Raw genomic sequence first — 25,904 nt, 5'->3', positions numbered from 1 at the left:
TGTTAAAGGGGAGATAGAAGAGTCTTCTGTCTGCTGGTTCACTCTTCAAAAAGCCTAGGCTGCGCCACCCAAAAAGAAATATGGCAGTCTCTACTGAAACCCTGGCACTTCACTTGGACCTGTGCTCAACCAACCAGAGAAAAGGTTGTTGGAAAGCCACCCATCATCTGCTCACCCTCCCCAACTCCTCAACCACTCTGATCACCATCCATGCCAACGGTCCTCCCCAACATGCCATTAGCTAACACACAGAGTATGTATGCCTCTATCGGGTGCCCATTCTCCCATGACAATGAAAGCATCATTTAGGGCCAAAATCCTGCCGCTGCTGCTGACCCATCAGAGGTGTGACCTCAGCAATTCCCATCTATCAAGGGTTGGCTAACAGGGTAATCTGCAACAAGGAACGTGAACTTTCCAATTCTCCAAGAGCAAAGTGGAGGCACTGACCATACCTGCTACTTCCTGCTGATGACCCTCAACCAGATGAGTCCAGCTTGGAAGTTTTGTTTGACTATTATTACACTAGGTTTAGCACGACTGCACCCTACTATGCCCTGGGGAGCACCTGAACTTACCCAGGTTCCACTTTCTGCAATGAATCTATTAAGGCATTCAATGCACTGTCAAAGTTATAATGGGTTGACCCATAATCCTATTATAAGTTGAAGAGCATCGATACACTATCAAGATTTTAAGAAAACATTTAGGTACCAGGACTTTAAATACAATTTTTTAAAATTAAAAAAAAAATGTTCACTGACAAGAGTACATGCTACAGCCATGTTGAGACCGTAGTTCTATAAAAACTCATGCTATGTGTGGGTCCCACACAGCAGCCAGCTCAGAACCTTCCTGCAGTCAAGAAGCAAAATAAAAAGTAAAATATCCACCACAACTTAAACCAGCAACATTTTATTATTCATTTTCTCCCATGATAAGCAGGCTGGAAGTCACCAGTCCAGGGTTGGTACAGACACTGGAGCCACAGGAAGGGGGACCAGGACCTTGCCAACTTGTCTACAGCGTTCCGAGGGTAGCTTTCGCCCCCAGGGTCACAAGACACATGAGGTCCTGGATCTCCTTACGGGGTGAGGAGTTGGGGAAACAGCAAAGCTTGAATCATATAGAGGGGGGCAAAAAATTCCAGGTTAAGACTGGCCCGTTTTCAGGAATTTTTTCTAGAAGCCCACACAGTGCTGTGTTTGCACGTCTTTGGCCAGAGGTACGAACTGTACCAGGAACAGGGACCAGTATGAGAACTTGAGAGAATTTATCCTGACGTAGCATTAACCTGACAGCAACTGAATCCTCTTAATAAGGGAGAGAGTAGTGCTTCCCAGAGAATCAAATGGAAGCACAAGCCACTCTCTGTGCCAGCAGGCCACAAACATACCAAAGGACCCGTGTCGAAGACCATGCTGTGATCGCAAAGCTTTCGAATTCAGATACCGGCTAACAAAACAGGTGACCAAAGATAGCCACCTGCTGCTTGGTCTACACAGCGTCCGTTCTGCATATGCCATCGGCTGAGTCGTTGCTTCAAAGAGCTACAGGATGAAGTCACAGTGGATTGACTATACACAAACCTTCCGTGATAGTGTTTTAGGGTTAAGAGTAGCGTAAGCTTCAAAAATAAGGACTGGGAATGAACGAGTCGAGAGTCTGTTTTTGCGATCCAAGGCTGTTAACTATAAACCCCGCCCTCACTGGCTAATCCCATCGGGATTTCTATTTCAAGTGCGCTTTTCTTCCGTGCACTCGAGTGATGGGACTGTGCGCGGAGCCCTTTCCTCGCGGGCTGGTGTGGAAGTGACACTGTGGAGTCCGCCTGTGTGGATCTGTGACACTCCTCCTAGTGTGAATACTCCTAAGATTCATAAATATCCAGGGATGACCATAGAAGAACACTGGAGACGGCTCTCAGCCTGAGCAGCGCTCACACTTGGGGACAGAGTTCTTTGTCGTGTGGGAAGCGGGCGCACTGTAGGATGGATACGTAGCAATACCCATGCCGGCTTCCCCCCCTGAGCCACCTGCTGTCTTTCTCCCCAGCCCAGAACCACAGCTGTGCACCAGGCCTGCCAGCTTTCCCGTAAAGGGCCGGGGAGCAAGGACTACAGGCTTCAGGGACCACGTAGGACTTGTGAGATCTTCTTCCTCTTTTTCAAAAGGAAGTCATCATTGTTAGTCGTTGAACGCCATCATCCCTAAAACACAGCTGGTCCTTTGCATGTTTTCTCATATTCTCCAATTTGGTTTTTTTTTTTTTTTTTGGTCATTGATAAATACAATGTGTCACTAGGAGAGGTCTCCCCAATCAGGATTTTTCCCTCCCGTATTTAGTATCCTTTTGCCCAGAACACAAGTAACGCCTGACATAAAACGCCAAGCAGGAGCTTGTCCCACGTCCGGGAGCTGAACGTATCAGGAAGTTATCTCCGCACAGCAGCCACAGGGATTTCTCCCAAGCCTCCCCGCAGATGTCACATGGCTTAAGTTGCTTTTTTTTTTTGCTCACGCACGGGCCCTCAGAAGGCAGGCTTGCCTTGGCTGTGCACCTGCGTGCGTGAGGGCAGGCGGGCTTCACTGGAGCCGCTTCCACGTGGACGCCACGAAGAGCTTCTCCCCCCGGTGGGTCTTCACGTGACTCCTGAGGGATGAGTGGTCGCTGAAGGCCTTCCCGCAGGCCAGGCACTCGTAGGGCTTCTCGCCCGTGTGGATCCTCCTGTGCACGTTCAGGTTGGAGCCGATGCTGAAGGCCTTGCCACAGTGGTCGCACTCGTAGGGCTTCTCGCCCGTGTGGCTCCTCATGTGCGTCTTCAGGGTCGACTGGTTGCGGAAGGCTTTCCCGCACTGCCTGCATTCCACGCGTTTCTTCACCAGGTGCACGCTCATGTGCCTCCTGCGGGACAGGTAGTCCCCGAACACCTTGCCGCAGGCCGCGCACTCGTAGCGTCGCTCCTGGGTGTGGATCTTGCGGTGCGCGGTGAGGTTGGAGCTGGCGCTGAAGGCCTTCCCGCACAGGTCGCAGCCGTACGGTTTCTCGCCCGTGTGAGAGTTCATGTGGGTCTTGAGGATGGACTGGTTCCGGAAGGCCTTGCCACACTGCCTGCACTCGATGGGTTTCTTGACCACGTGGGTCCTCATGTGTTTCCTGCGGGCCACGAGGTCGCCGAAGGACTTGTCGCACTCTTTGCACTCGTACGTCTTCGGCACCGTGTGGTTCTTCTTGTGCAGGTTGAAGTTGGACTTCCACCGGAAGGCTTTGCCGCACAGCGTGCACTCGTAGGGCTTCTCCCCCGTGTGGTTCCGGATGTGTTCCTTGAGGTGGGAGGGATGCTGGAAGGCCTTGCCGCACTGCGTGCACTCGTACGGCCTCTCTCCCGTGTGCGTCCTCTTGTGGGCGATCAGGTGGCAGCTCCTGCCGTAAGCCTTCCCGCACTGTTCACACTTGTAGGGTCTCTCGCCCGTGTGCACCCGCATGTGTATCTTCAGGGCCGACAGGGTCCGGAAGGCGTTGCTGCACTGACCACAGTCGAAGGGTTTCTCCTTGAGGTGGGTCCTCGCGTGGCTCCGGAGGGCCGAGGGGTCGTTGAAAGCTTTGCCGCAGTCGGTGCACTCGTAAGGCTTCTCCCCCGTGTGGATCCGCCTGTGGCGCGTGAGGGAGGCGCTCGTGGTGAAGGCCTTTTGGCACTCGTGACACTCGTGCATTTTTCTCCCGTCGTACACGCTCACGTGCTGGGCCACGGGTGATCTGGTCCTGAAAACCGCCCCGTAGTCCCGCCGGTGATGGGGCCTCTTGGTAGCAGGCCTTCCCACCTGCTGAGCGTCCAGGCTTAACACTTTCAACAAGCGAACGTACTGGGCGGATTTCTCCCCCGGAGGAGTTCTTTCCTGTTGGTTAAGAGGTGAGGGATGAGTAGGGGAAGCCCCCATGTTCGGGACAGTCCTAAACACGAACTCCCCTCCGCCATCAAATGAAGTCTGAAGATGTACTCACTGTGGTACAGCCCCCACTGCTGCCCCATCTAAGATCACTGTCGCACTCTAAGGCCCCACCAAGGTGTTGCTCTTACCAAGTTCCGGGTGTGGAATTAGGCTGACGTTGGACGTGGACTTTAAGCCCCAGGGTTTGGCATCTGAGACATGGCTATGGACAACATTCACTCCCGTGAAATGGGAGAGCTTTGAGGCTCGGTTTAGGATCTCCCTGCACCCCCCCACCTCCAACAGAAACCACAGGCAGGCCCGTCAGAACTGCAAGTTCGGATCAAACAACTCAACCCATCCGATTACAATCAGCAGAAGTAAAAACGACACTGAGCTCCGAGCATAGTGGTTCTAATGATATGGGTGAATTATGACTTAATGTGGCAATTGTGGTTTTTTTTGTTTTTGGTTTTCCAACTCAGGCTGCTTCAGACCCAAAATTATCCTAAGGGAATCTTACCATGGTTACACCATTGGCTGTTTCCTTCCCAAAAATATCTTCGATGAGAACTGACCACTTGGGTTTCAACGCAGTATCCCAATCTGAGAGGGGAAAAAAATAAATAAATAAACCACAGTATGAACACACTGGGAGAACAGCAACATGGGTACTGGCAAAAGGCAAGTGTGACTTTGCAGAAAACGAACTGTACAAAATAAAAGTGGATGCGAAAGGGAAGAATACACACACGAGCAAAACTACTGTGAGCAACGGGCCTGGGTGAGACATCAGGCAACCATGGCAGCGAGCAGCGGACTCGGCCTGATACTGGCACCTCGTGCTTGTATGGCATGACAGGTAACGACTCTGCCAGCCAGCTGTGCCACATCTCCAGCCCCTGATTTGTGGGGGGTTGGTGGGGGACTCCCACAAAGGCTCATGTGTTGGGGAAGGCTGGCCCTCGGTGTCATGGTAGAAGTAGGGCCTGGTGGGCAGTAACTGGGTTAACCGGAGGTCATGCCCCTACAAGGGGCCAACACTGGGTCTTATAGGATGCATGCGTGAGAGGGAGCTGGGGTTCAACACAGCAAGACTGGCCCCTCTCAGGCTTCATTCAGGTGCCTGGGCTCACACCATGAGGCCACTCTCCCCAGAGACCATGCTGGACAGCATCCAGACCTGGGAACCATTATCCAGCCCCCCAGTGTTCTGTTTCAGCAACAGGGTGCACACCACGACCCTCCCTCCACCCCAACACCAGCAGCTCTTCTTCTATGTGTCGATGCGCCCTCACCTGGACCAGCATCTGGCCGAGTCTCCTCCCCCTCCTCCTCCTCTGTCCTCGGCTCCTCTTCTTGCTCCAGGTGTGAGATGAGGCTGGGTTTGCCAACCTGATACCCTAGACGCAGGGAGAGACACGCCCTGAGCAGGGTCTGTGCAGGGAACAACACCTTTTTTGACTTCAGACCAGGGTCTTCAGTAACATGAAGAAGGACGGGTGTGACTTGCAACCAGCAAACGGAGAGCGCCCGCTCTCTAAGGAGGCACGGTCAAAAAGCCTTTCGGGAAACCAATCAACCCACACGTACCTACACATTCTGTCCTCCCAAAAAATGATATTTTCTTCTCGGGAAGCTACGCTGAAGGGACTGGCTTTGTGACGTAGCACATGAAAGCATCACTTGGAGTCTGAACATCCTAAGCTGGGGCCCCCCAGTGTGTCCTGGCTGCTCTGCTCCTGAGCCAGCTCCTCACTAATGGGCCTGGGAGGTGGCCAAAAAATGGCCCGAGGTACCTGTGCCCTGCCAGCCCCACCTGGGAGACCCGGATGGAGATGCAAACCCCTGGCTTTGGCACAGTCCTGGCTATGGCTTTCAACTATTTTTTTTTTTTAAGCACAGGGGAGAGGGGGCGATAACAAAGTAGACTGAAGTTCCATTTTGCACAAAGTTTTGCAAAGTGTTCTCATGTACGTATTAAGTTATTGCCACGCCCCCTTTAAGCAGGTACGCTGGGGCGTGGATTAAGAAAGAAAGGGTGGGTTCCTGATGAGGGTAGGCTCACCCAGGGAAGTGAGGTTGCTATAGTTCTCCAACATCACGTCTATGTACAGCTTCCTCTGGGAGGAATCCAGCAAGGGCCACTCCTTCTCCGTGAAGTCCACGGCCACGTCTTGGAAAGTCACAGACTCCTGCAACACCACATACAACGTGAGGCCCAGGAGACACAGACCCGTAGGTGTCCAACAGAAAGCCGGCCGGGGCCACAGGACCTTGAGTACCTGGGAACGGACGGAGGGTGGTGTGGGTGGCTCCAGCCCACTGCAAACAAACAGGTCCGGATTCCGGGGACAGGAATGGTCTTGTGAGGGAGGAGGAAGAAATTCTGACTCCTGAGAAGAGGTGGGATCCTGGATGGACAGAGCTGGGGCACAGAGGGCTTGTAAAGGCCAAAGGCTACCCTGCCATTCAGACACTGATCCATGTATAACCGCTGAGTGCGACACAACTGAACAAACACAACCACTAACATCTCTCTCTCTCTGTCTCTCAGACACACACACGTGCAAGCGCTCCGAGCACACCACAACAGGCTTGCTTGGCCACGTTCACACGCTCCAGCACTCTTCCAACTCGGTCCGTGGTGGCTCCTGCAGCGTTAGACCGACCTGCCCCCCACCTTTCCACCCACAGCCTTCCCTATGGCTGCATCCCCTCCGCCAGTGGGAAAAACAGCCCCAGCCCTTAAGGCATGTGTTAACCCAGGAACTTACCAGGAGCGGCGGACAGACCAAGAGCCGCCATCCTGGGAGCAGGACAGTCCACGGGCCCTGACAACCAGGCCCCCCAGGAGATGAGGACACTTCTCCCTGGCTCTCACAGGCCTCTCCAAGCTGGCACCTGTAGGGAAACAATAAGAGGCCACTCCACCTGCTACTCACTCTTTGAGGACAATTCTGAGTTCTATTTTCCCATCATTCCTTCTGGGCAGCGGCTTCTCCCTGATTCTGGGCCTTTCCTTGATCCGCCTGAGCTCCACACAGCAGTCAGATGCCCTGTCCCCAAGCAATGGGCACCAGGCACACCCTCCCGGCCCTTATACCCACTGGCTCCAAGCGTCTGCAACTGGAAGCCAACTCTCTCTCACTCTGCATTTCAAGCAGATGAAGAAAAAAACAACGATAACAATAATAATATACACTAAAAAAACTGAAATATAAAATTCTATAACCATCTGAATGTTGCCTGACAAAGAGGCCAAAATGACCATACTGTGAACTTTCCACTCATTTAGCATTCTTTTTAGATGTATTTCAGGAAGAAAGAACCCGAGCACAGAGTGTTAAGCACTATGTAAAAATCAGAAGAAAATGTTGAGCACAGGGACAGCAAAAATGCTAACAATCTTGGATGAACTTAGTTAAAACAACAGAACGGGGGGGACCCAGGGTTACATCTGGGCGAGGCGCAAAGGGGTGTCAGCGAAATGCAAACACGGGCTGACTCAAGGTGCAACTGGTACTCAAGTGGAGAGAGAAAAAAACCAACACCACGGGGTTCTCATGAGCGGAAGGGAGGGGGTCTCTCCTCGCTGCCCCCCAAGACCCAGGATCCGCCTCCGCCCAACCCGCCAAAGGCTCAGGGGTCTACAAACACACTCATCTCCCCGTGTGGAGGTTCAGCTTCCTGTTCTTCCTGTAACCCTCCTGCTTGCACCCCGCTCTCCCTGTAGCCCCTTCTCTCTGCCTTCCCCATTCCCCTTGAACCCCTTCTCCCTGCACCCCCCCTCCCTGCACCCCTCTCCCTGTAGCCCCTTCTCCCTGCACCCTGTTCCCTCTGCACCCCCTCCCTGAACCCCGTTCCCTCTGCAGCCCCTCCCTGAACCCCGTTCTATCTGCACCCCCTCTCCCTGAACCCCGTTCCCTCTGCACCACCTCCTCCCTGTACCCCGTTCCCTCTGCACCCCCTCTCCCTGCCTTCCTCCGTGGCACCTCTCGTTTTCCCTAACGGACGCCGGGCTTACACAATGCAGAGGTCTCGGAAGCTGCCGCCGTGCAGGGGATGAGCTCAGGCGGGAAGCAGCCACACCGCGAGGAAGCGGCAAGTCCCCTGCCAGTCACAGCTGACCCATGTGTCCAGCGGCCATCGCCTAACGGGGTAATGGCTTCGGCTTCACTTCCGCCTTTCTTCATCTCGCGGGACTTCCATTGGCTGTCACTGACGCGCCTGCGGGGTGGGCAGAGGCTTCTGGGACATGTAGTTTATAAGTTCGTGGCCGCGGTACCCAGACGGAATAAGAATTTGTATCTTGGAAATTCAGCAGTCTAGCCCCAGGCCGTACTTAGCCCTGAATTGCAGCGTGCTGTCTGAGACAGGGGGCCACAAAACCTTTCAGTGTGAAAAACAGGATCTGCTCTTGCAAATCCACTGCTAGTTATCAAGTTGAGCAAATTTAGCATTGCTGGGAAAATTTTACCTATTCTTGTATTTGCACACCAATGGGTGAAGAGGGGGGATGGGTTGGAGAGCTGAGGCAGCTAAGGGAAAAAAAAATGTGGGCAGAACCTTTTGCCTTGGGTTTCTGTGGGAAGGAATAGCACAGGTTTGGAAACTACTGGTTTGAATAGGTTTAGAAGACTCAGTGGGACCTAGCAGCTGTCCTAGTGTCTGATGCCTAACAGCCCTGCAGTGATGAAGGCAGGTGGACAGTGGCCCAGCGTGGAGAAGACCATAGCAGAGAAGATGTGGGGTGTGTGCTCTGCCCCGGAGGCTCCCTACGTGCCAGGCTCAGGCTATCTGCTCGTTCTCTCTCTGGGAATGTACGAACTCCCACAGGTGAGGTCTCTCCAGGGCTCACTAGCAACCCAGGATAGCAAAGGCAGTTGAGTCCAACCCCATTGGGTTCGGTCAGCACAGCTGGGGGTTTGTGGTGTGAGCCATGACCATTTCCACCAAAATCACAGTTGCTTGATGAAAAAAAGTCTTTTCTGGGCCCGGCGCAGTAGCCTAGCAGCTAAAACCCTCGTCTTTCACATCCTAGGATCTTATATGGGCACCAGTTCTAATCCTGGCAGCTCCACTTCCCATGCAGCTCCCTGCCTGTGGGCTAGCTCAGCTCTCTCTCAGCAACACCCCTTCCGGTAAGTGAATTTTAAAAACACATCAGTAGGGCCCGGCGGCGTGTCCTAGCGGCTAAAGTCCTCCCCTTGAACGCACCAGGATCCCATATGGACGCCGGTTCTAATCCCGGCAGCTCCACTTCCCATCCAGCTCCCTGCCTGTGGCCTGGGAAAGCAGTCGAGGACGGCCCAAAGCCTTGGGACCCTGAACCCGCGTGGGAGACCCGGAAAAGGTTCCTGGTTCCCGGCTTTGGATTGGCGCGCACCGGCCCGTTGTGGCTCACTTGGGGAGTGAATCATCGGACGGAAGACCTTCATCTCTGTCTCTCCTCCTCTCTGTATATCTGACTTTGTAATAAAATAAATAAATCTTAAAAAAAAAAAAAAGACATCAGTAAGCTTTGAACCTGATTAACAAACCTAACCTATGGGACATATATAAACGCACTAGGATGCCCTTTTTTTTTTTTCACTACAAATGTTATATTTACTTAGGCTTAAGTATAAGACAAAGTCTTAATTTCAAAAAATTAAAATGATGGGCCCGGCATGGTAGCCTAGCAGCTAAAGTCTTGCCTTGCAACTGCCATGATCTTGTATGGGTGCTGGTTCTAATCCCGGCAGCTCCACTTCCCATCCAGCTCCCTGCTTATGGGCTGGGAAAGCAGCGGAGGGTGGCTCAGGTCCTTGGGCCCCTGAGACTCACGTGGGAGACCCAGAGGAAACTCCCGGCTTCTTTCTCGCACACCCCTCACCAGCATCCTATAGGGGGACTGGTTCGTGTCCCAATTGCTCCAACTTTCAATTCATCTCCCTGCTTACGGCCTGGGAAAGCAGTAGAAGATGGCCCAATGCCTTTGGCCCTGTGCACAACATGGGAGTCTTAGAGGAAGCTGCTGGCTTCCAACTTCAGATCAGCTCAGCTCCAGCTATTGCAACAGTTTGGGGAGTGAACCAGCAGATGAAAAATCTCTCGGTTTCAGCCGCAGCATCAGCTGGCACTGGGGACTAATTCTGTCAAGTCAAACCACAGAACCACCTAAAGAGTACATAAACTGGGAGTGAGAGAGACCTGGGAGGGAAAAAGTGGGTCCCCCCTTCTTGGGTCACTACTCCCGCGGGAGGGCATGAAAACTAGGACAGGAGCTGGGGTGGCTAGACAGAGAGGCACTCAGCAACATCCGTGAGGGCTGGATGGTTGAGTTGGTTAGATGGAACTAAGCTTTAATACCCATTGACATGTACGAGAGCCAAATAGGATGGGGGACAGACTGGTCTACTGCTACACATACTGGCAAACCAGGGTAGGGGGCGGGCCTGGTGGGGGTTATTGTGGGTCGCCCTGACTAGGCTGCAGCTCCCACTGGTTGATGTAAGGGCCGAGTATGTGCTGGGCAGAATCAGGCTGGACTGCAACACCCATTGGTTCCAGTGCAACTCGGGACTGAAAACAGAACCAACCCAGCAATGACAACCACCAGCTGATTGGGGTGATGGACTGTGCCGGGCCCTGTGCTTTCTAGAACATACAAGAATCTAGTCTGGGAATACCTCAAAGTTTCTTTGGAGATCTCCCCAGTCGAACTGCTGGACTCAGAACTCTAACCAAGAAAAGACAGAAGACAGAACAGGTCAATCATTCATCTCAGCTGTATGTTGTTGGCAGCGAAATATGGGGCAAACGGAGACTTTATGATGGACCATATCAATCAGTGGACGACCTCATCGAGCGAAACTGGCAGCGATTCATAACTGGAGAACTATTAAAACCACTTGAGCAAATATCTCAGAGCATGCCCCACATCTGGGACTTGGGGTGGGCGGGAAACCGGGTGAGGCTTCTCCCTCAATATTCCCCTTTACCTCGGATACATGATGGAAACAATATGGACATAATAGTATTACCCACTTCCCTATCCCCCTGAACCTTTTTCTTTTTAACCATAGCTAACTATGTAACCATTGTCAACAACAATGCAATAAAATAAATTTAAAAAACTAAAAAAAAAAATCTCTCAGTCTCTCCTTCTCTCTGTAAACTGCATTTCAAACCAAAATAATAAGTCTTGAAACATTTCAGTAAGCTCGTATTATTTTTTAAGATTTATTTATTTTTATTAGAAAGCCGGATATACAGACAGGAGGAGAGACAGAGAGGAAGATCTTCCATCCGATGATTCACTCCCCAAGTGACCACAACAGCCAGTGCTGTGCCGATCCAAAGCCGGGAACCAGGAACCTCTTCCAGGTCTCCCATGCGGGTGTGGGGTCCCAAAGCTTTGGGCTGTCCTCCACTGCTCTCCCAGGCCACAAGCAGGGAGCTGGATGGGAAGTGGAGCTGCTGGGATTAGAACTGGCGTCCATATGGGATCCCAGCGCGTTCAAGGCGAGGACTTTAGACCACACCGCCGGGCCGGTAAGCTCGTATTTTTCAAAGAATGTAAAGACAACTGCATAGATGATGTAGTCATGGTTATAGGTAATAGTACCTATAAAAACGATCAATTTTTTTCAGATTAAAAAATAAATAAATCTCAAAGCATTGAGTTCAGCGATCTAAAAGGCGCTTCCAAAATGCAAACCAAATTTTTAAGTAGTGAACATTTGGGCCAGTGGTTAAGCCCCACGCTTGGGATACTTGTCTCCTGTGCTAGAGTACCTGGGTTCAGATTTTAGATTCCTGCCAGTGTGCGCCCTAAGAGGCACCACTCATGTGGAAGAGCCAGAATGAGTTCTCAATTCTTGACTTCTTCGGCCTGGCCCAGCCCCGGCTGTTACTGAGGTAGGGTAGGGGGAATGTGGGCCCCTACTTCCATATTGAGACCAAAAAGAAGTTGCTGACTTTGGCCTGGCCCAGGCCCGGCTGTTACAACAGGGTGAGGTGGGATTGGGGCAGTGGAAGCTAAGTCTCAGGGTTGTGTCTGCTGTTGCCTTGTTTTGGGGACGTATCCTGGAGTCTGCCTCGCTGTGGTACCTTGGCACTCCTAGGAAGACTACGGCGACCTCGGTACTGTGCATGGTGGCTTTGCATGTGAGGGGCTCCCTTCTTCTTACTGAGTCCAAAGAGCAGGGAGTTGAAGGGAGCCTTGAGGAAGCTCATCTGTGCAGTATTTTTCCTTTTCCTAAGTTTCTTGACTGTCTTGGGTAGAAGGTTCTAGAATGAGTCCAAAGGAATGCAGTAATGGGTGTGCCAAAAAACCCTCTCTCCCTTAACTCATTTTATTAAATTCGTTTTTAACGTGTGGATTGATTTCCATTTTTATTTCAAGGATAGAGAAAGATCTTCTCAAGTGCCTCGCACGTGTGACTGGGACAGCAATTGGAGGCTGGCTCAAGACCTCATAAAAGAAAAAGCAAAAGTAATTTTCCCTGACATTCTGAAATCGCTTTGATCTCATCACACTGTGCCTATCACACCTAGCATGGTTCAATCCACAAGTGTATTTGAATTATTTGGATGTCCACATGCCTGAATCATACGATTCCACTTACGTACCAAGACCCTCCTGGGGTGGTCAGACCCTTTGAGACAGAAAGTAGGATGGGGGTTCCAGAGACAGATGGTGGGGACAGGCACACAATATCGGGGATGTTGACAAGTGTTTCAAGGGGCTGGGGAACTGTGCTGTGGTAGCTCAAGCCACCACCACCCGCAAGGCCAGCATCCATACACATGCTGCTTCTAGTCCTGGTTGCTTCATTTCAGTCCAGCTTCCTGGAATGCCCCCTGGAAAAGCTCAGAAGATGCCCTAAGCCCTTGGGCAGCTTGAGGGCGGTCTGGGAGGAGTTCCTGGATCCTGGCTTCAGCCTGGTCCAACCCTGACTGTTATCGTCCTCTGAGGAGGGAAACAGTGCATGAACAATCTCTCTCTCTCTCTCTCTCTCTTTCTCTCTCTCTCTCTCTCTCTCACCCCCCTTCTCTCCCCAGAACTCTGACTTCAAAACCAATAAATAAATAGATCTTTACCAAAGAATGCATCCAAAAGTTCATAGAAAATACAAGTATATTTAGTGATAACAGTTTGGTATCCATCCACAGGGGTTTTAATCCCATGATATGCATTTTGCGGGTTGCTATGGATAGTTGGGGACTAAATCAGCAGATGGAAGTTCTATATTTTTCTATGCCTTTCCAAAAAAAAAAATAGAAATATTTTTAAAACGGTCACAGGTTATACCTAAGAATCTGTTTAGTAAAATACAGATCACACCAAAAAAATGAGGTGCAGGAAACACTGATTTATTTTTGTTTTTTATTGGGAAGGCAGATATACAGAAAGGAGGAGAGACAGAGAGGAAGATCTTCCATCTGCTGATTCACTCCCCCAAGCAGCCGCAATGGCTGGAGCTGCACCAATCCAAGGCCAGCAGCCAGTAGCCTCTTCCGGGTCTCCCACGCAGGTGCAGGGTCCCAAGGCCGTGGGCCATACTCGATTGCTGTCCCAGGCCACAAGCAGGGAGCTGGATGGGAAGTGGAGCTGCTGAGATTAGAACCGGCATCCATATGGGATCCCAGCAGTGGCAAGGCGAAGACTTTAGCCACTGGGCTACCACGCTGGGCATGATCCTTAATGAGAAACATTTTTAATATGCTTTAGCCATATCTATTCCTATATCCACCTACATCCATTTTCACATTTCCAAAATTTTGTAAATTTGAAAAGTCAGAGTTACAGAAACAAAGAAAAACTCTTGTATCCACTGGTTCATTCTCCAGGTGGCTGCAGGAGGCGCAGCCAGGATCCAGAAACTTCTTCGGGGTCTCCCATGTGGGTGCAAAGGTCCGAGGACTTGGGCCGTCCTCCGCTGCTCTCCCAGGTACATTAGCAGGGAGCTGGATGGGAAGCGGAGCAGCCAGGACACAAACCTGCACCCGTGTGGGGTGCCAGCCTCACAGTCAGCAGGTTTACCCACTACTATACCACGCTGCTGGCCCCTTGCATTTCATCTTCACCCTCAAATTGGAACCAGGCATCCTGACGCCATGAATTAGGTATTGATGCCCTCGTAACAGCAGTGACTGAATACAACACTGGAATTCACATACAAGGGATGGAACACATGTGTAACAGTAACACGGCGGGCAGGAGAGCAGGCAGAACCAGTGGCCACTGAAGCCTCTTGGGTCAGGGAATCCGTTTTCCAGAACTGCTCTTGTCTGTAGCTTTGCTCTTTAAGGATCGCTCCCCTTGGGAATCCAGATGGCACTGAAGTAGCTGCTCTAATGAGGAGCAGTGGGGATATAGAGGCTGTTGGAGTTGGCCCGTGGCCACCTCACCCAACAGCTCCTGCCCAGTGAGGCTGCTGCATACCCGAGCCATCCTCCCAGAGATGAGCCTTGCGCGCCAGGAGCCTGGAGCCCCGCCGGGTGTGTCCAACCTTGCTGAAGACAGATCTTCCGTACCCAGGTAAGGTGGAGAACGCCAGGTGTCCTGCCATCCATCGGGGACCCGTGTCTCCCAGCTTTGCTTCGGACCTAACGCTCGGTGTTTCGCTAGGGTTTGGCTACAGAGAACAGTGAGGCAGAGGGAGCTGCGTATAGGAGCCTCAACAGGTGTCGCTTATAGTTTAACCAACAATCGGCCATCAGATCAGACTCTGCTGGCCTCGGCTTGCGCCCTCGCTCTTCGTCTCTTTCAACGGCCTCCTAGGTGTAACTCCCCAGCTCTCAAACACCGCGGCTGCTGTGAAAATATCCCAACCCTTCTCTGAAGTCTGGTGGTGGTGGTGGTGCTGATGGGGAGAAGGAGTCTGGCTGGTGTAGGGGTTCCCTAGGGCACAGCACCACCGAGGCGACTCTGCCCAAAAAAGCATCTGTCTGCTCACAACCCTTGAGGCTGCAATTGACTGAGACATAGGTGGAGGGCAAGAGGGGGCGTCTCATTTTTTTGAATGTTTGAATTTTACTTGTATTTTATTTGAAAGCCAGAGTTGCAGAGAGAGAACTCTTCCATCCACACTGACTCTCAAATGGCTGCAACAGCTAGAGCTGAGTTGATCTGAAACCTGGGGCTTCTGGGTTACCCCCATGGGGACAGGGGCCCAAGGACATGGGTCATTTTTTTTTTTTGGCTGCTTTTCCAGGCCACTAATAGGAAGCTGGATTGGAAGTAGAACAGCCAGGACCGAAACTAGCACCCATATATAGGATGCTGGTCTCGTGGGCGGGAGCTTAGCCAGCTATGCCACCACGCTGGCACATATATTCTTTTTTTTTTTTTTTTTTTTTTTTACAGAGTTCTTTGAAAGGCTGAGTGCTAGAGAGCAAAGGAGAATCAGAGGTCTTTTATCTACCGGTTCACTCCCCGAACAGTTGCAACAACCAGGTCTGGCCCAGGCCACAGGCAGGAGCCTGAACCTCCAGCCAGGTCTCCCATGTGGGTGGCAGAGACTCCAGTACTTCAGCCACCTTTGGCTACTTTCCTAGCCACGTCTGCAGGGAATTGTATTGGAAGTACAGCAGCCAGGACTCAACAGTGGTGCCCACGTATGCTAGGACTACAGGCAGTGGTTTTTCCCACTCTGCCACAACGCTGGCCCATAATACATTTTCTAACGCTGTGGGTTCTCTGTCCGCAGACATATTTTATCCCGTAGGTTCTTGATCTTTGTGTTGACTTACGTGTTCAGTTCATTTGAATATTCAGTCCATTTTTCATGGGCATATCATCCATCGTACGCCCATGTTAAATCATTGTTGGCACCACGCTTGTTTTCTGCCAAGATTCCCAAAGGGGGAGGGGCGGTTTCAGCGTGGAAACTTCCCTGATCTTGGCAGTAATCGCGTGACACTCTCATGTCACCTTACCCCCAATACCATCCCCGGCTCCATCATGTGCTATTGCCCATGGCAGGTGCAATTGTCCATGGGCAGAAAAGACAACCTAGGAAATGTCATGTGGCTATTGGGGACGGTGGCTAAGACACCTTTGGGATCCCTGGGTCCCACATCACAGTGCCGGGAATCGGGATATGGCCCTGCGCCCAATTCCAGGTTCCTTGTAGTACGTACCTGGGAGGCAGCGGATCGTGGCTCAAATCTCTGATTCTCCATCAACCACATGGGAGACTCAGACTGAGTTCTGACTCCTAGCCTCGGGGAGCTTATTGGCCATTTGAAGATCTCCACCCCGACATCTCTTTTGCTTCTCTCTGGCTTACAAATGGATGAGAATTGGGGCTGGTGCAATGGCTCAACTGGTTAATCCACTACCACCAAGTGCCAGCACCCCACACGAACACCGGTTCTAATCCTGGCTGTTCCACTCCCATCCAACTTCCTGATTGTGGCCTGGGAAAGCAGTAGAGAATGGCCCAAAGCCTTGGGACCCTCTACCCATGTGGGAGGCCTGGGGAAACTCCTCGTTTCAGATCAATTCAGCTCCAGCTGTTGCAGCCATATGGGGAGAGAACCAGTGAATTTTTTTTTTCTCTATCTCTCTTTCTCTCAGTTAAATCTGTTTTTCTGGGCCCGGCAGGTAGCCTAGTGGCTGAAGTCTTTGCCCGGCATGTGCTGGGATACTATACAGGTGCTGGTTCATGTCCCAGTGTCTCCGATTCCCATCCAGCTTCCTGCTTGTGGTCTGGGAAGGCAATTGAGGACTGCCCAAAGCCTTGGGACCCTGCATCCACATGGGAGACCCAGAAGCAGCTCCTGGCTTCTGCCTTCACATTGGAGCTCGGGTCCGGCTGTTGTGGCCACTCGGACAGTGAATCGGTGGATGGAGGATCTTCCTCTCTGTCTCTCCTCCTTGCTATATATCTGACTTACCAATACAAATAAAGCTTTCAAAAAACACACTAATACATAAGACTTCAACAAAATGGGACCCTTCAGGCTGCCACAGTGCTGGTTTCTTTCTATTTGTTCTCTCCTCACTATTGCCACAGTCCTGTAGGATGGAAGGGTAGCTTTCCCTACAAAATAGATATGAGGACACAGGGGCCAGATGGTGGTACAGGGAATTGACCCATCACCTGCAAATCTGACATCCCATGTGTGTTGCCAGTTCAAGTCCCTGCTGCCCCGTTTTGGACTCAGCTCCCAGCTAACATGTGTGGGAAGGCAGTGGGAGATGGCTCAGTGTTACACCCCGAGGGGTCTAACACCCACGGAGGAGGACAGCATGGAGTTCCAGGCTCCTGGCTTCAGCCTGTCCCAGCCTTGGCTGTTGCAGACATTTGGGGAGTGAACCAGGGAATAGAAAATCTCTCGCTTTCCTCTCCCCCCCTTCTCCTGTTACTGTCTTTGAAATGCATATATATTCAACTATATTGAAATTTGAAATAAAGGCACTGCAGACTTGGAGCTTCCCCATTCACAACACAAACATTAGAGCCTGGAGTTGGTTGCTCGTCGGATCCTCCGATGATGGCCCCTTGTGTGCGCCCCAGGGAGGGAGCACCACGCTCCACAGGGACGCTGCAGTTCAGACGCCTGGCGCTACTACTGTCTTCTTAGCCTCTGTCTTCTGCGAAGCCACAGATGGTATTCGTTTTTATGTTTTCACGGGAGACTACGCGTTTTCGTTCTTTCTCTCATTTAATTCTCTCTTTAAAAAAAAAAAACAAAGAAAGATTTGAAAGAGTTACAGGTAGAAGTAGACACACACACACACACACACATACATCTATGGTCACAACAGCCAGGTCTGGACCAATCCAAAGCTAAGAGCCAGGAACTCCACCTGGACCCCCCCCCCATGGGTTGCAGGGGTCCGAGAACGTGGGGGGCACCCTTTGGTGCTTTCCCAACTTCTTCCGTGCGGAGCTGGAGTGGAAGCAGAGCTGTAAGGAGTTCAATCGGTGCTTGTTTGGGATGCTGGTGTCACACACGGTGGTTTGACCTGCTGTGACACTGTGCTGCCTCTAACTTTCTTGGAAAGATCCATTTATTCCTTCATGTAAAATCGCAGTGTCAGGCCCGGCGGCATGGCCTAGCACCTAAAGTCCTCGCCTTGAAAGCCCTGGGATCCCATACGGGCGCCGGTTCTAACCCCGGCAGCTCCACCTCCCGTCCAGCTCCCTGCTTGTGGCCTGGGAAAGCAGTGGAGGATGGCCCAATGCATTGGGACCCTGCACCTGTGTGGGAGACCCGGAAGAGGTTCCTGGTTCCTGGCTTCGGATTTGCACAGCACCGGCCGTTGCGCTCACTTGGGGAGTGAATCATCGGACGGAAGATCTTCCTCTCTGTCTCTCCTCCTCTCTGTATATCTGACTTTGCAATAAAAATAAAAAAAAAAATAGATCTTTAAAAAAAATCGCAGTGTTACAGAGGGAAGACAGAGAGAGACAGAGATTCCCCCATCTCTCCAAATGGTCACAACAGCCACGGATAGGCCAGGCTGAAGCCAGGAACTGGAATTCCATCCAGGTCTCCCGGAGCAATGCAGGACCACAAGCACTTGGCTCACCCCTGCTGCCTTCCCAGGCAGGGAAGCTGGGTTAGAAGTGGAGCAGCTGGGGCTCGAACCACCACCCATATGGGATGCTGGCTCTGTAGGCAGTGGTTCCACCTGCCACTCCAGAACGCTGGCTCTTCCTTTAGTATCTTCATCTCTGTCACTGTGCCTTTCGAATTTAAAAAAAAAAAATCTGATGCTTTCAAAAATAAAATTGTACTAATTCACACATATACTTGTATCAATGTATGGGGTACTTGATTATTTCAATACCCGGATACAATGTGTCATGATCAGACCAGGGTAACAAACATGTTTATTACCTTAAACATTTGTCCTGTCTTTGGGTTGGGGGACATTTAAAAAAAATCCCCTCTCTACCAGACACTTTGAAATATTCAGTAACTTGAAGATTTCTTTTTGCTTGAAGGGCAGAGTTACAGAGAGAAGGAGAAACAGATATAGAGAGAGAAGTCTTCCTGCTGCTGGTTCACCCTCTAAATGGTCACGACGGCCGGGGTTGAGCAGGGCCAAAGCCAGGAGCTTCTTTCTGGTCTCCCATATGGGTATAGGGGTTTAAAGCTTTGGGGCATCCTCTGCTGTTTTTCCAGACAATAAGCAGGGAGCTTGCTTCCAAGTGGAGCAGCCAGGACACGAACCAGTGCCCATACGGGAGCGTTATATCTAAATAGAGATATGCGACGTCCATGTTAAGTCGTATTCACTTGGTGGCCTAGTTCAAACGTACGTGTCATGGTCTCACGACACAGCAGGACACGGCAGGTCAGGTGTGGGGATTAGTTTCGAGATGCCCTGACCACCGCTGTTCTAATTGTGTAACGTTCATTTCATCTCACTCTTTCTCTTAAGACTCATCAATACCCTGGAAGCCGGAAACCGGACAGCTGGTTCCCAGTTCTTTCTGCTGGGGCTCACGGATGACCCGGCCCTGCAGCCGCTCCTCTTCGGCCTGTTCCTATGCATCTACCTGGTTACCGTGCTGGGGAACCTGCTCATCATCCTGGCCGTGTGCTCCGATGCCCACCTCCACACCCCCATGTACTTCTTCCTCGGGAGCCTGTCTTTCACCGACATCTGGATCAGCAGCACCACCGTCCCCAAGATGTTGACAAACCTCCGGGCCGGGGACCACGGCATCACCTACGCCGGCTGCCTCACTCAAATCTGCTTCGTGTTGATCCTGGGTGGCTTTGAAAGCTGTCTGCTGGCCGTGATGGCCTATGACCGCTACGTGGCCATCTGCCAGCCGCTGAGGTACACGGTGGTGATGAGCCCACGCCTGTGCGTCCTGCTGGTCCTGCTCTCGCTGTGTGCCAGCCTCCTCAATGCCCTCCTGCACTGCCTGATGGTGCTGCGGCTGGTCTTCTGCACGCACCTGGAGATCCGTCACTTCTTCTGCGAGCTAGTGCCCGTCATCCGGCTTGCGTGCTCTGACCCCCTTGTCAACCAACTCCTGATCTATTTCGTGACCAGCCTGTTTGCTGGCATCCCTCTTTCTGGCATCATCTTCTCTTACGGCCGGATCGTCTCCTCGGTCTTGAGGATGCGGTCAGCCAGGGGGAGGCACAAAGCCTTTTCCACCTGCGGGGCTCACCTGTCAGTGGTCTCCTTGTTCTACGGGACAGCGTTCGGGGTATACATGAGCTCGACCGTGGCCGAGTCTTCCGTGGGAAGTGTTGTGGCCTCGATGATGTACATCGTGGTCCCCCAAATGATGAACCCCTTCATCTACAGCCTGAGGAACAGGGACATGAAGGGGGCCTTGAGGACTCTCGTGTGTCATCTGCACTGTGCTTGCGTCTTCGGAAGGAGTTAAAGTGATGGAAACAAAGCAGAAAGCCCACATGCCTGACTCTTTATCACGGAATTCTTCCCAAATGACTGGAAGATACGATGCTAGGTAAATTCGCTTTCAAAATGTTTACTTCCTCTGATGGGGCCACCGCCGCGGCTCAACAAGCTAGTCCTTCACCTTCAAGTGCCAGCGTCCCATGGAAGTTCTGGGTCATGTCCCAGATACTCCCACTTTCCATCCAGCTCCCTGCTGTGGCCTGGGAAAGCAGTAGGTGATAGCCCAAAGCCTTGGGACCCTGCACCTCTGTGGGAGACACGGAGGAAGCTCCTGGCCCCTATACTCAGATCAACTCTGCTAAGCCCATTGTGGCCATATGGAGAGTAAAACAGTGAATGGAAGATCTTTCTGTCTCTCCTCTCATTGTTAATCTGCCTTTATAATAAACAAAAAGTTTTAAAAGTTTATTTGTGTGTGTGCCCGGCGTGGTGGCCTAGTGGCTAATGTTCTTGCCTTAAATGTGCTGGGATTCCATATGGGTGCTGGTTCTAATCCCGGTAGCCCTGCTTCCCGTCCAGCTCCCTGCTTGTGCCCTGGGAAAGCAGTGGAGGACGGCCCAAAGCCTTGGGACCCTGCACCTGCATGGGAGACCTGGAGGAAATTCCTGGCTCCTGGCTTCGGATCGGTGTAGCACCTGCTGTCGCAACTGCCTTCAGAGTATGCATTAGCAAAAAGCTATGTGGGAAGTGTAAGAGGCTGATTTGGGCTCACGCACGGTGATACAACCTGGTTTGGAGGATTTGCTTCCGGCACACTCCCCCGAGTTTTACCAGTTACTCTTCATCTTGTGGTCCATGGAAGAATCTGTTTTGCTTCATTGTTTCCACTTTTTAAAACAGATTTATTTTATTGCAAAGTCAGATAAACAGAGAAGAAGAGCTTCCATCCGCTGATTCACTCCCCCAAGTGACCGCAACGACTGGAGCTGTGCCAATCCGAAGCCAGGAGCCAGGAGCCTCTTCCAGGTCCCTCACACACAGGTGCAGGATCCCAAGGCTTTGGGCCGTCCTCGACTGCTTTCCCAGGCCACAAGCAAGGAGCTGGATGGGAAGTGGGGCTGCCTGGATTAGAACCGGTGCCCATATGGGATCTCAGGGCATTCAAGCTGAGGACTTTAGCTGCCACGCCACTGCGCCTGGCCCCATTATTTCTATTTTTAATAATAAAACATTTTCAAAAATTAAGTGAGCAGAGGCTAGCCCTGTGGCTTTGCAGGTTAAGCTGCTGCCTATCTCGACACCAGCATCCAGTATGAGTGTTGATTTGGGTCCCGGCTGTTCCACTTGCAAGCCAGCTCCTTGCCAAAGCTGCCTGAGAAGGCCGTGGTTTGGAGCTTCTGCAACTGCCATCCCTCTGAGAGATTCGGATGGAGTCGACGCTTCTGGCTTCAACCCGGTACAACCTGGGCCATTGTGGCCATGCGGGGAGTGAAGCAGCAGATAGAAGGTAAGGTTGATACCTTTCTCCCCTCCTTCCTTTGTCTTGTCTTCTTTCTACAGTTCTTACCAATAAAATAACCTTCAAAAAAAATATCTCGCAAAGAATGGAGTTACAGCGAAGACACACATTGCCATCCTGTTGTAAGTTTCAAATAACACAGCTTGCAAATTATACATTCCTGGACAGAGAGTCAACATGCTCTCATCGAAGACAATAACCAGGAAGCAATTGAGAAGGCGTGGGAAGGAAGATTAACATGGAGCATCATTCCCGTCTCTCACAGCTCATGGTTGAACTCTCACCAATCACCCCGAGGGAACAGACATACCCTCCTCACCAGCTGTGCCCCTTGGCGCTTTTGTAACTGAACCGACACTATGAGACACTAGGGCCAGGCACTGAACGCAGCTGTTAAGATGTTATTAGCGTCATCCCACTTTCAAGGGCTTGCGTTTGAGCCTTGCGTTCTGACCCAACTTCTTGGGATGTAGCCGAGGTTGGCTCACGAACCTGAACCCTTGCCGTTCACATGGGAGACCCGGAAGGAGTTCCAAGTCCTTCATTTTGGCCTAGGCCCATCTTAATTGTCGTGTGCGGTGGATAAAACCTCTCTGGCTCACTTTACTTGCAAATAAATAAAACTATACGAGCCAGGCTGCCCGATGTCATGAATTATAGACACTCCTTTGTCTGCAAAGGGTGTAGACCAGAGGTGAGCAGGTGGAGTGGAGAGAATTGGATGGTGTCCGCTGCTCTCTGGGGTCAGGGAATGTGTTTTTTTTTTTTTTTCTGAACTACTTTTTTTTTTTTTTTTGTAACTTTGGTCTTTAAGGATCTGTTCCCTGGGGGATCTGAATGGCACTGAAGTAGCTGCTCTAACGAGGGAGGAACATTGGGGATATAGAGGCTGTCAGGGTTGGTCCGTAGCCACCTCACATAATGGCACCTGCCCAGTTAGAATGCCGCACACCTGCGCTCCCCGCCTGGAGATGAACCTGCCAGTCCAGGAGCCTGGGCCCCCCCCCCCCCGCCCTTAGATTTTCCAGAGGACAAATCTTGCACCTTTAGTATGCAGGTAAGGTGTTGAACATCTTTCCCCTCAATGCCAACCAGGCAGTCCAAAGTCCCTTAGCTAATGCTTTGGATGTGAGGGTTAAGTATTGTGCTAGGATTTAACCCTCAGAGAAACAGAGAGGACCAAACATGAGTGACAGAAACAGGTCGCCTACGAGTCTCTTGACGGCATGCCTGTCAACTTACTGCTTTCTCATTCCTATTGGCATGTGGCCTTGCCTGGTTCTCACTGCGCTGGGACTATTCTGTCCAGGGGCTGAGCTCATCCTTACATGCACCTGAAGTGTGGCAGGTGGAGATAGAGGAGGACTTTTTTTGTTTATTTGAAAGACAAAGATCCAGAGAGAGAGAGAGAGAGAATGAGAGGCAGACCCAAGGCATCTTCCATCTGTTCTTTTGGTCCTCAAATGCCTGCATCAGTTGGGGTTCCAGCCGGCAGTTTGAAGTTCAGTTTGAGTCTCCCCCATGTGTGGCAGCGACCCAGGTACTTGGGCTATACCACCTGCCGCCTCCCAGGATGCGCATCGCTAGGGATGTGGCATCAGGAGCGGAGCTGGGACTTGAACCCAGGGCACTCTGCCGTGGCTTGCCTGTTTGCAGGCTTCAGCACTGCGTGAAACACTTGGCTAAGTGCGTTAACATTTTCTGAAGTTGCTGCACTGACGTGCGCGGCCCAGGAGGCCCATCAGCAAACGTGGATGTTTTTCCTCTGAAGGCTGCGAGTCCAGAGACAGAGAAACCGGCACAAGCCACCTCCTCCTCCCTGTGGCCCCTCATGGCTGTTCTTCCATGTGACGGATGTCTGGTCTCTTAGGAGCCATCAGACCGGATGAGGGCCCATGCTCGCGGCCTCGGGTTCACTTTGTCCGGACATGAGGCACTTTCTGAAAGTCTGTGGAAGTGAGATGAGGAGATAAGGTGCGTGGCCACAGGTGCCTGAAATCTCTTGCATAATCACCAGCAAGGTGTGGAGGGCTTGGGGTTTCCTTCCCTCTCTGCTTCCTCCCTTCCTCCCCTCTCTCCTCTTTCCTCTTCCCCTTCTCATCTCTTCTCTCTTTCTTCTCTCCTGTTTCTTCTCTTTCATTCCCCTCACCCTCCCTCTCCCCTTTCTCCTGGCTTGCTTTTTTTAAACTTTTGGTTGCAAACTACCTGTCCATTGACAATAGCTCCATGTGGGGTTGCCACAGAATGAGGGGGAAACGACAAGAAAACCGATGTGGAGCAATACAAAGAGTTTCCATGCTGGCTCCAACCACCTTACTCCACGGGTAGCCTGTTCCATGAGTGGGACGTGTAGCAGAGAAAAGAGAATTCACCCTGCACCCAGACACAGGATGCAGCCCCGGCCTCACTTGGTTCTCTCTCTGGCTCTTTGTCATCATCGCACAGGGAGCTCTGGCGTGGTCTGTACATGCTGGTTGTAACGGACTTAGGGCAAGGCAGGTTCACCCGGCTGCCTTCCTGGTCCTCCTGCTTCTGTTTCTAAAACTGCTACTTAGCTTCTTCAGATCTGTTGTTTGACGGGCAAAGTGATAGAGAGAGGTTAAGAGACAGAAAGAGATCTCCCATTTGCTGAGTCACATCCCGAATGCCTGTAATAGTCAAGCTGAAGGCAGGAGCCGGGAGCTTCATTGGGGTCTCCCACATGGATGGCAGGGATCTAAGAACCTGGGTCACCCTCTGCTTTGGTAAAAAGCTAGAAGCAGAGGGGTTTGAGCTCAGGGTTAACCAAACAGTGCCATAACCCCGCCCTAAATGCTTCCCCCCACTCTGATTTCACATTGTATCCAATGCTAAGGGAATACTGGGTGTCACTGTTTGTTTTGTAATTTTTCCTACCTGGGCAAGGTGTCTAGCGATGGCATCAGCCCTTTGCCAGAATTTGCATTCCTTACCACGGAGAGGGGCTCGCTTCTGAAAGCGAACAGCGCCACGTGCAATTGCTTGTGACACAGAATGAACTATCTATGATGGAAGACGGTCCACCGAGGACCCTCTATCCCCAGCTCTGTGTTGATGGCTTTTGTTCTGTTTATTATGACAAAACATCCCCATGGATCCTATATAATATACAGACTAAGAAAAATGACAGATGCTTAGGGGGCAAATGAAATAGCTTAATGGTTCAGTCACTTCATCCCACATGTGATGAATCCCAGCTGTGCTCCTGACTCTAGTTTCCCACTAACACAGACGCTGGGACAAATACAGCAGACGACACTTCAAATAGCTGGGTCCCTTTTTCCCACCTGAGAGACCAGGATGGAGTGCCCCCACAGCTAACCTGCCTTAGCTCTCCTGGGCACTCCGGGTTCCGGGTGCATCAGCGGATGGCTAACAGACTAATGGAGCCCACCTTGGCTCATGTCCGCCTTCATGCACACCATCCACCTGCTGTGATGAACTTGGTGGCCAGAGGCCATCAAACACCCAGGGCTTGGGTTGGGAAGCAGGTCCCAAAGCGATAACCGGAGATGGCAGATTCCAAGCGATGGCTCGTCAATGGCCCAGGTACATGGACCACTGCCACTCAAGTGGGAAACATGGATGGTGCTGTAGGCTGCAGGATCCAGGCTCCAGGTTCCAGCCTGGGCCACTGCAGTCATTGGAGAAGTAAGTCAGTAGTGGGAGATTTCTCTCTCTCTCTCTCTCTCTCTCTCTCTCTCTCTCTCTCTCTCTCCTTCCTTTTCTCTTAGTAACTGCCTTTCCAATCATTAAAAGAAATCTGATCGCAATTGTATCTGAAATATACATACCTAGACTGAAAGAATCTCCCCTGTGGCTTCATTCTCCAAATGGCTGCAACTCCATCCGGGTCTCTTACATGGGTATCAGGGATCCAGGCACTTGAGCCATCACCCGCTATACATGGTGGGAGTGGAGAAGCCAGGAGAGGAAGCGGACCCTCCCAGCTGAGACCACAGGCATCCCAAATGGCAACTCAACCAATGGCATAGATGCCCGCCCCAAGAATTGCCATTTCCATCATGTTCCCAGACCAGGCTGCTCTGGCTCCTGGTCTGGCCTTTTCATGACCTCATTTCCATGGGATTCATCCACAGC

The 25,904-nt window shown here is 51.5% G+C and overlaps 2 protein-coding genes across 2 annotated transcripts; one reads left to right on the top strand and one right to left on the bottom strand.

Annotated features, from left to right (window-relative positions):
* Positions 1 to 2,572: 2,572 nt before the first annotated feature.
* On the bottom strand, positions 2,573 to 6,776 carry ZNF317 (zinc finger protein 317). The gene is made up of 6 exons (XM_058657830.1): positions 6,708 to 6,776; positions 6,216 to 6,358; positions 5,999 to 6,125; positions 5,235 to 5,333; positions 4,454 to 4,536; positions 2,573 to 3,897 (listed from the first exon to the last, which is right to left on the bottom strand). The coding sequence occupies exons 1-6, from the start codon at positions 6,736 to 6,738 to the stop codon at positions 2,587 to 2,589; spliced, it is 1,794 nt and encodes a 597-aa protein (XP_058513813.1). The 5' UTR covers positions 6,739 to 6,776; the 3' UTR covers positions 2,573 to 2,586.
* A 1,318-nt stretch (positions 6,777 to 8,094) lies between these two features.
* On the top strand, positions 8,095 to 20,291 carry LOC101525864 (olfactory receptor 7G1-like). The gene is made up of 3 exons (XM_058657689.1): positions 8,095 to 8,214; positions 17,767 to 17,858; positions 19,325 to 20,291. The coding sequence occupies exons 1-3, from the start codon at positions 8,095 to 8,097 to the stop codon at positions 20,289 to 20,291; spliced, it is 1,179 nt and encodes a 392-aa protein (XP_058513672.1).
* Positions 20,292 to 25,904: the final 5,613 nt, after the last annotated feature.

This window comes from Ochotona princeps, chromosome 33 (genome assembly GCF_030435755.1).
Source record: "Ochotona princeps isolate mOchPri1 chromosome 33, mOchPri1.hap1, whole genome shotgun sequence".
Lineage (NCBI taxonomy): Eukaryota > Metazoa > Chordata > Mammalia > Lagomorpha > Ochotonidae > Ochotona > Ochotona princeps.
This window is presented reverse-complemented; position numbering and strand designations above follow the sequence as displayed.